The sequence below is a fragment of the Oncorhynchus masou genome, chromosome 15 (genome assembly GCF_036934945.1).
Source record: "Oncorhynchus masou masou isolate Uvic2021 chromosome 15, UVic_Omas_1.1, whole genome shotgun sequence".
NCBI classification, from domain to species: domain Eukaryota; kingdom Metazoa; phylum Chordata; class Actinopteri; order Salmoniformes; family Salmonidae; genus Oncorhynchus; species Oncorhynchus masou.
In genome coordinates this window covers 69895258-69905983 of record NC_088226.1, presented here as the reverse complement: position 1 = coordinate 69905983, position 10726 = coordinate 69895258, and the positions used below count along the sequence as shown (strand labels likewise).

At 46.0% G+C, this 10726-nt stretch overlaps 1 protein-coding gene across 2 annotated transcripts in view; it reads left to right on the top strand.

Moving 5' to 3' along the window:
• LOC135556744 (CD81 antigen-like) overlaps positions 1–10418 on the top strand; it is a 20118-nt gene extending 9700 nt beyond the window's left edge. For both annotated transcript variants that reach the window (XM_064990159.1, XM_064990160.1), the window contains exons 3-8: positions 427–524; positions 3450–3524; positions 5757–5870; positions 6202–6303; positions 8356–8439; positions 8515–10418. In XM_064990159.1, the coding sequence (XP_064846231.1) occupies positions 427–524; positions 3450–3524; positions 5757–5870; positions 6202–6303; positions 8356–8439; positions 8515–8580 (539 nt within the window). In that variant the 3' untranslated portion in view covers positions 8581–10418. The remainder of the gene's footprint in view (positions 1–426; positions 525–3449; positions 3525–5756; positions 5871–6201; positions 6304–8355; positions 8440–8514) is intronic.
• Positions 10419–10726: the final 308 nt, after the last annotated feature.

Below are 10726 nucleotides of genomic sequence, written 5' to 3'. Positions count from 1 at the left end.
CAGAATGTTACAGGATGTAACAGAATGTAACAGAATGTTACAGGATGTAACAGAATGTAACAGAATGTTATAGGATGTAACAGAATGTAACAGAATGTTACAGGATGTAACAGAATGTAACAGAATGTTACAGGATGTAACAGAATGTTACAGGATGTAACAGAATGTAACAGAATGTTACAGGATGTAACAGAATGTTACAGGATGTTACAGGATGTTACAGGATGTTACAGGATGTCCGCGTCGTCTTTGACATCGTGTCACTGGGACCACGTCAGGGAAACACCAATGACTCCATCACAACAGGTTTTGTGGAGGTTGACTACCATCTGGTGGTGTGCTCTCACATACACTTTCCATATCTCACAAACTTGTCTAAACTGTTATCTCCTCTCCTCTCCTCTCCTCTCCTCTCCTCTTCTCTAGGTGTGTATATCCTGATAGCTGTGGGAGCTGTGATGATGTTTGTAGGATTTCTCGGTTGCTACGGTGCCATCCAGGAATCTCAGTGTCTTCTCGGAACGGTGAGTGATCACTAGAGGGCAGCAGGACACCGCAAATATGTCAGGGCATACCTCTAAAGCCTTATACACATGGGACCAGTTTTACTACCTAACGTTGGTTATGTAGTTGAGGTACATGATGCAGAGTAGTGGTGAAGCTGGACGAGAGATCGGGGATCCGGTCATCCTGCCTGCTGAAGCAGCTGGTAACAGAGGTCCAGTCTTCCGGCCTGCTGAAGCAGCTGGTAACAGAGGTCCACTCATCCGGCCTGCTGAAGCAGCTGGTAACAGAGGTCCAGTCATCCGGCCTGCTGCAGCAGCTGGTAACAGAGGTCCAGTCATCCGGCCTGCTGAAGCAGCTGGTAACAGAGGTCCAGTCATCCGGCCTGCTGCAGCAGCTGGTAACAGAGGTCCAGTCATCCGGCCTGCTGAAGCAGCTGGTAACAGAGGTCCAGTCATCCGGCCTGCTGCAGCAGCTGGTAACAGTGGTCCAGTCATCCGGCCTGCTGCAGCAGCTGGTAACAGAGATCCAGTCATCCGGCCTGCTGAAGAAGCAGCTGGTAACAGAGGTCCAGTCATCCAGCCTGCTGCAGCAGCTGGTAACAGAGATCCAGTCATCCGGCCTGCTGAAGAAGCAGCTGGTAACAGAGGTCTCTGAATCCTTTCCAGCAACTTGTGTCCAACAATACACACACTGACCAGTGGAAGGAGGGCCAAGATTACGTTATCCCTACTCTGAATGTCACCACTGCTGCTGAGGGGGGGGGGGGTGCAGGTGGGTGAGGGTATGATGCTGTCTTTCAAGACCCCAGAACTGGGGGAATCCACGGCAGTAGGAAGAAAGGCGATGTTCACAAACTGTGTAAAAGTGTCGCGTGCTTCCTCCCTGGCAGGGGTGAGATCAACGAGATGGGCTGATTTTGTTTGGACCAATCGCTTTCCAAAAAAGGCTGCTGATGGTCTCTATACACGCTGCCAATTGATACAAGGACAACTGACCTACAATGGAGGATAATACATGGGGCGATAGCCACCAACAGGCATCTGGTCCACCTGGATCCTAGTCTTGGGGAGGGTTGTCCTCAGTCTGAGTTGTTAGCTCATCTTTTTATCCTATGTCCCAGCCTGGTGTGGCTGTTTACACTAATAACCAGCTGGTTCTTTGCCTTCGGGGAGGTCTGGGGGCTGTTTACACTGTTAACCAGCTGGTTCTTTGCCTTCGGGGAGGTCTGGGGGCTGTTTACACAGTTAACCAGCTGGTTCTTTGCCTTTGGGGAGGTCTGGGGGCTGTTTACACTGTTAACCAGCTGGTTCTTTGCCTTCGGGGAGGTCTGGGGGCTGTTTACACTGTTAACCAGCTGGTTCTTTGCCTTCGGGGAGGTCTGGGGGCTGTTTACACTGTTAACCAGCTGGTTCTTTGCCTTCGGGGAGGTCTGGGGGCTGTTTACACTGTTAACCAGCTGGTTCTTTGCCTTCGGGGAGGTCTGGGGGCTGTTTACACTGTTAACCAGCTGGTTCTTTGCCTTCCGGGAGGTCTGGGGGCTGTTTACACTGTTAACCAACTGGTTCTTTGCCTTCGGGGAGGTCTGGGGGCTGTTTACACTGTTAACCAACTGGTTCTTTGCCTTCGGGGAGGTCTGGGGGCTGTTTACACTGTTAACCAACTGGTTCTTTGCCTTCAGGGAGGTCTGGGGGCTGTTTACACTGTTAACCAGCTGGTTCTTTGCCTTCGGGGAGGTCTGGGGGCTGTCTACACTGTTAACCAGCTGGTTCTTTGCCTTCAGGGAGGTCTGGGGGCTGTTTACACTGTTAACCAGCTGGTTCTTTGCCTTCGGGGAGGTCTGGGGGCTGTTTACACTGTTAACCACCTGGTTCTTTGCCTTCGGGGAGGTCTGGGGGCTGTTTACACTGTTAACCACCTGGTTCTTTGCCTTCGGGGAGGTCTGGGGGCTGTTTACACTGTTAACCAGCTGGTTCTTTGCCTTCGGGGAGGTCTGGGGGCTGTTTACACTGTTAACCAGCTGGTTCTTTGCCTTCGGGGAGGTCTGGGGGCTGTTTACACTGTTAACCAGCTGGTTCTTTGCCTTCGGGGAGGTCTGGGGGCTGTTTACACTGTTAACCAGATTGTTCTCTTCCCATCTGTTTGTTAATGAAGTATAGTTTGACGATTGAGATGCCCTTCGCAGACTCTTCATTGCTCATGTAGCTCAGTTGGTATAGCAGGGTGCTTGAAATGACAGGGTTGTGGGATTGTTGCCAGTAGACCAGTTATGATATTTATGGTTTTTTTACAAGCATTTCGCTACACCCGCACTAACATCTGCTAAACATGCGTATGTGACAAATAAAATGAGATTTGATTGGTGTATGGGGCCTTCACAGGGGGGTATTGTGCTCTGTCAAGGAGGAGGGAGATCTGACATTGTGTTGTTATATCCAACTGGTACTTTTTAAGCATGACATTTGAGGGCTGAATGGGGATGTGAGGTACTCACTCACTCACTCACTCACTCACTCACTCACTCACTCACTCACTCACTCACTCACTTTGTCTCTCTCTTTCTTTCTGTCTGTCTCTCTCTCTCTCTCTCTCTCTGTGTCTGTCTCTCTCTCTGTCTCTCTCTCTCTCTGTCTCTCTCTGTCTCTCTCTCTGTCTGTCTCTCTCTCTGTCTCTCTCTCTCTCTGTCTCTCTATGTCTCTCTCGCTGTCTCTCTCTCTCGCTGTCTCTCTCTCTCTGTCTCTCTTTGTCTGTCTCTCTCTCTCTCTCGGCCCATCTCTCAATAACAAGCCCTCTAGCTCACTCTCTCATGGTCCAATCATTTTAGTGTAAAATCAAGTTAGATTTTGGCCCTCAGTAAAGCAGAATAATGTAAAGCCCTGAGATTACATTTATACCTAATTATAAAAGGTTGACAAATGAACCGTTTAGGTTTCTTTCTCTTTCAGTTCTTTTTCATGTTGGTGTGTCTGTTCGTCTGTGAGGTGGCTGCTGGGATCTGGGGATTCAGTAACCGAGACACAGTAAGACACTAGAGCACACCCTAACTCACACAGTAGGGCACGAGATCACACCCTAACTCACACAGTAGGACACGAGAGCACACCCTAACTCACACAGTAGGGCACGAGATCACACCCTAACTCACACAGTAAGACACTAGAGCACACCCTAACTCACACAGTAAGACACTAGAGCATACCCTAACTCACACTGTAAGACACGAGATCACACCCTAACTCACACAGTAAGACACTAGAGCACACCCTAACTCACACAGTAAGACACTAGAGCATACCCTAACTCACACTGTAAGACACGAGATCACACCCTAACTCACACTGTAAGACACGAGATCACACCCTAACTCACACAGTAGGACACGAGATCACACCCTAACTCACACAGTAGGACACGAGATCACACCCTAACTCACACAGTAGGGCTCGAGATCACACCCTAACTCACACAGTAGGACACGAGATCACACCCTAACTCACACAGTAGGGCTCGAGATCACACCCTAACTCACACAGTAGGACACGAGATCACACCCTAACTCACACAGTAGGACACGAGATCACACCCTAACTCACACAGTAAGACACTAGAGCACACCCTAACTCACACAGTAGGACACGAGATCACACCCTAACTCACACAGTAGGGCACGAGATCACACCCTAACTCACACAGTAAGACACGAGATCACACCCTAACTCACACAGTAGGGCACGAGATCACACCCTAACTCACACAGTAGGACACGAGATCACACCCTAACTCACACAGTAAGACACTAGAGCACACCCTAACTCACACAGTAAGACACTAGAGCATACCCTAACTCACACTGTAAGACACGAGATCACACCCTAACTCACACTGTAAGACACGAGATCACACCCTAACTCACACAGTAGGACACGAGATCACACCCTAACTCACACAGTAGGACACGAGATCACACCCTAACTCACACAGTAGGGCTCGAGATCACACCCTAACTCACACAGACCCCCATAGGACACGAGATCACACCCTAACCACACAGTAGGGCTCGAGATCACACCCTAACTCACACAGTAGGACACGAGATCACACCCTAACTCACACAGTAGGGCACGAGATCACACCCTAACTCACACAGTAAGACACTAGAGCACACCCTAACTCACACAGTAGGACACGAGATCACACCCTAACTCACACAGTAGGGCACGAGATCACACCCTAACTCACACAGTAAGACACGAGATCACACCCTAACTCACACAGTAGGGCACGAGATCACACCCTAACTCACACAGTAGGACACGAGATCACACCCTAACTCACACAGTAGGACACGAGATCACACCCTAACTCACACAGTAAGACACGAGATCACACCCTAACCCCCATCCACAGTAGGGCACGAGATCACACCCAACTCACACAGTAGGACACAGACCCCCATCCACATAGGGCACGAGATCACACCCTAACTCACACAGTAGGGCACGAGATCACACCCTAACTCACACAGTAGGGCACGAGATCACACCCCTAACTCACACAGTAGGACACGAGATCACACCCTAACTCACACAGTACACGAGATCACCCCAACTCACACAGTAGGGCACGAGATCACCCCATCACACAGTAGGGCACAGATCACACCCCCATCCACACAGTAGGACACGAGATCACCCCTATCCACACAGTAGGGCACGAGATCACACCCTAACTCACACAGTAGGGCACGAGATCACACCCTAACTCACACAGTAAGACACTAGAGCACACCCTAACTCACACAGTAGGGCACGAGAGCACACCCTAACTCACACTGTAAGACACGAGATCACACCCTAACTCACACAGTAGGGCACGAGATCACACCCTAACTCACACAGTAGGACACGAGATCACACCCTAACTCACACAGTAGGGCACGAGATCACACCCTAACTCACACAGTAAGACACTAGAGCACACCCTAACTCACACTGTAAGACACGAGATCACACCCTAACTCACATAGCGTACCAACCTACACCCCCCACCCCCATCCACACACACCGACCCCATCCACACACACCGACCCCATCCACACACACACAGACCCCCATCCACACACACAGACCCCCATCCACACACACACAGACCCCCATCCACACACACACAGACCCCCATCCACACACACACAGACCCCCATCCACACACACAGAGACATTGTCCAAACTCCCAACGACAGCCTTCTGTTCCAGATCTCCAAGGAGATGATAACCTTCTATGATGCGGCGTACATCAAGTCAGTGGAAGTCGTCGACTCTCCCAGCAAAACAGCTGCTATCAAAGTCCTGGAGGTGTTCCACGAGACCGTAGGTCACCACTCTCACCATCGTCCTATACGTCTGTTAACTTGTCATAGTGGTAATCTAGTCATGTGATCATATGGCGGTAGTTGGTTGAAAATATAGCTGTCATTGATGAGAGAAACAGATGCACGGCTGAGTTATTTCAGTGGGGTCTTTTAATGTGTGTTACAATACCTCTATGAAATGTGTTCTCCTCAATGTGATAGTTGTTGTGTGATGGTTCGGTAGCACATTACGTGAGGGCTTGGGGGGGGGGGGGGTGTTGCCAATCAATCAATGAATCAATCAAGAAATGACATGACTGATCGGTTGTCTCTACCTGTGTTTTCGTTAGCTGGACTGCTGTGGTAAAGGAGACGACTCCCCCTTATTCGTACAAGTAACCGGAGCCCTGTGTCCCAAGAAGAGCCTGGAAGATGCCCTGCTGAAACCTTCGGTACAGTACACCAGTGGTGGTCGGTGCCGTTAAAGATGGAGAACAATAACGTGTTTAATGAGCACGGTCTTATTTCTATTACAGCATATTGGTTGACTGTCATTCACCAACAAACAAAAAAATCATTTTCCAAGCCAAACCTTCATTACATAAACACTAACCACTACAGACAGCCTACTGTACATTGTTGTCACCATATTAGTTAACACCATAGTCAACATAGCTACTAGAACTAACACGTTAGTAAACCCGATGGGAATACATTTATAAAACCAAAAGTTGACCTTGACTTGAAAGAGTTCCAGTGTTGGATAGCCAGCTAGCTAACATAGCATCCCTCTCTGTTTGGTAGCTTTAGCCAGCTAGGTAGCATAGCATCCCTCTCTGTTTGATAGCTTTAGCTGGCTAGGTAACATAGCATCCCTCTCTATTTGATAGCCTTAGCTAGCTAGGTAACATAGCATCCCTCTCTGTTTGATAGCCATAGCCAGCTAGCTAACATAGCATCCCTCTCTGTTTGATAGCCTTAGCCAGCTAGGTAACATAGCATCCCTCTCTGTTTGATAGCCATAGCCCGCTAGGTAACATAGCATCCCTCTCTGTTTGATAGCCATTGCCCGCTAGCTAACATAGCATCCCTCTCTGTTTGATAGCCATAGCCCACTAGCTAACATAGCATCCCTCTCTGTTTGAGTAGGCTAAACTGGCCAGTTGCAGTCACTTAACTAAGTAAGTGAAAGTGAAAAAAATACAACAAAATATCTCTCTCTCTCTCGGTCTTGCTTCTCCTTCATTTTTAAAGAAACAAATTTGTTCAAGACTGTTCAACTATTGTCTTTCTCTCTCTTTGAGTCAACTATCACCACATTTTTTTGCACTGCAGTGCTAGCTAGCAGTAGCTTGTGTTTTCAGTACTAGAATCGTTCTCTGATCCTTTGATTGGGTGGACAACATGTCAGTTCATGCTGCAAGAGCTCTGATAGGTTGGAGGACGTCCTCCAGACGTTGTCATAATTACTGTGTAAGTCTATGGAAGGGGGTGAGAACCATGAGCCTCCTATGTTGTGTATTGAAGTCAATATACCCAGAAGAGGATGGAAGCTAGCTGTCCTCCAGCTACACCACGTTGCAGTGGGGTTTAATCAATTATTTTATTTTATTTTTGTTTATTTCACCTTTATTTAACCAGGTAGGCTAGTTGAGAACAAGTTCTCATTTACAACTGCGACCTGGCCAAGATAAAGCATAGCAGTGTGAACAGACAACACAGAGTTACACATGGAGTAAACAATTAACAAGTCAATAACACAGTAGAAAAAAAAGGGGAGTCTCTATACAAAGTGTGCAAAAGGCATGAGGAGGTAGGCGAATAATTACAATATTGCAGATTAACACTGGATTGATAAATGATCATGTACAGGTAGAGATATTGGTGTGCAAAAGAGCAGAAAAGTAAATAAATAAAAACTGTGGGGATGAGGTAGGTGAAAATGGGTGGGCTATTTACCAATAGATTATGTACAGCTGCAGTGATCGGTTAGCTGCTCAGATAGCTGATGTTTGAAGTTGGTGAGGGATGACATGTGAATATATTTAGTTTAGTTTTATCTAAAAAAGGATAACTTACATTTTAATTGTTTATGTAATTCACTGAGGAGGATGATCCTTCCCTTCCTCCCCCGAGGAGCCTCCACTACAGTACACACACATCCATGTAAAATCACATGACAAAAATCACATGAGGCAGACAGGTGGTTTTCTGCTTTTGTAACAAGCTAGATTAGAACCTGGGTCTCCAATATTTGCTCAAATTGAGCTGTAATCTAAGATTTGTTTTATAGAGATAAGGAATGGCAGTACATAATTTGCAATTCCATATGTGTAAACACTGCTACTTCAATATTGTCAACACCACCTTTTCACGTGAGGAGAATAACACCATGTATTATATGAATGAATGCTTTACAAGGCACAGTAGTATGCAGGAGGGGAAAAACAGCAGTTTAAATTAAGGTCCTGATACCCCCTGGCTCTGTGTTCCCCTCCCACTAGAGCTGTCATCTGAAACTGAAGGATCTGTTCTCTGAGAAGCTCTACCTGATTGGTCTAGTTGCCCTGGCGGTCGCTGTCATCATGGTGAGTAGTGTTACCGTGGAGACGTGCCTGGACAGCTGTTGGACTTCCTTTTGTTGATGTTGATTTTCATTCTAGATCTTTGAGATGATCTTCACCATGGTTCTCTGCTGTGGGATTCGCAACGCCGCCCCAGTGTACTAGAACCACGGAACCCTACTAGAACCACGGAACCCTACTAGAACCAAGGAACCATAGAACCAGAGAACCACGGTGGAGGGGCTCAAATGTACACAAATCCTCTACAGATCGAAGTCATCGAAGGGGATTGAAAATGTTACGTGTTGTAGTTCCTGGTTACTTCTTTTTATATTGCAGAAGTATGTACATTTCTATCAGTATTATAAATAGAGACTAGATTTTATTACAGTATTTTCTATGTTTTAACAATACTCCTAATAAGCATTTCATTACACCCGCAATAACATCTGCTAAATATGGGTATGCAACCAATGAAATTTGATCTGACTGTTTGAGTCTGTCGATGACCAACAGACATTCAGCATCTCTCTAATGCTAAACTTTTTACTACTTTCTTGTTATCTCTGAGCCCTTTGTATGTTTTCATGAAGTGCTTTTCCAAGGTTTTGTATGTTTTCGTGAAGTGCTTCTCCAAGGTTGAAGAGTTCAGTGGTCTTTTTGTATGGTGTATAAACTGTACACAATCATTGAGTGAGTCCAAAATGGCACCCTGTTCCCTTATGGTGCACTACTTTTCACCTCAAGGTCCATAGGGAGTCAGTAAAAAGTAGTGCACTACATTGGGAATTGCCATTTGCGAGTAACTCACAGACAGCTTGACAAACAGGGCTTTAGTTAGAACAGTGCTCACTGGTACAGAGTAGCAACATCTCACATTTCCTACAGCTTGAGTACAGTACTGGCACGTCTTATAGAATATTAACTCTAATATCCAGGACACGCTTGCTCATTCAAGGGTTTTTCTTTATTTTACTCTTTTCTACATTCGAATCCCCGAGCTGACGAGGTAAAAATCTGTCGTTCTGCCCCCTGAACAAGGCAGTTAACCCACTGTTCCCCTGAACAAGGCAGTTAACCCACTGTTCCCCTGAACAAGGCAGTTAACCCACTGTTCCCCTGAACAAGGCAGTTAACCCACTGTTCCCCAGTAGGCCGTCATTGAAAACAAGAATTTGTTCTCATTTTAACTGACTTTCCTAGTTAAATAAAAGGTAAAATAAATAAATAAATAAAGACAAGTGAAGACATAAAAACTATGAAATAACACATAGAGAAACCAGAGCTCGCACCCTATTCCCTGGTTGAGAGAATGCCAAGAGAATGCAAAGAGTGTGCAAAGCTGTCATCAAGGCAACGGGTGGCAACTTTGAAGAATCTCAAATATAAAATACGTTTTGATTTGTTTAACACTTTTTTGGGGCTTACTACATGATTCCATATGTGTTATTTCATAGTTGTGATGTCTTCACTATTATTCTACAATGTAGAAACATAGTTACAGTGAAGAAAAAGCTTGGAATAAGTTGGTGTTTCCAAACTTTTGACAGGTACAGTATATATATTTATATATATACCGGACAGAACCTTTTCTTATTCAACTTCAAGCACTGCCTGCCTACCAACCACTAATAAAATAGCACCCTATTCCCTATATAGTGCACTACTTTAGACCAGAGCTCGCACCCTATTCCCTATATAGCGCACTACTTTAGACCAGAGCTCGCACCCTATTCCCTATATAGTGTACTACTTTAGACCAGAGCTCGCACCCTATTCCCTATATAGTGCACTACTTTTGACCATAGTTATATGGGGCCCTGGTCTAAAGTAGTGCACTATATAGGGAATAGGGTGCCAGCCCGTCCTTCCCTCCTCGAAGATAATGGCGCGAACAGGAATGGCCATGCATAGTAAAGCTATAAAGATCTAATTCATAATGAACCACAACTAAATTGTGCAAATTTATACTTCTAATAAAAACCTTTTTGTCTGTTTCTCTATGTATTTGTTGTGGTTTGTTTGTTATTGTGTTATGTTGTTCTAAGTTTTATTTCACTCTTGACCACCAGAGGGCAGAGTCCTATTGGATGGCACTGCTGGTGCTTCTTGCATGTTCTCTGCCTCTTCGGTGACCACGAATTTAATTCACTTTCGATTTCGTTCTACCATTCAGATCAGAGTAATGAGTAAAGATCATTTAAAGTATTAATAAGTGTCTCAATGAGCAATAAGGCCCGATGGGGTGTGATATATGGCCAATAAACCACTGCTAAGGGCTGTTCTTACACGCGATGCAATGCTGGGTGCC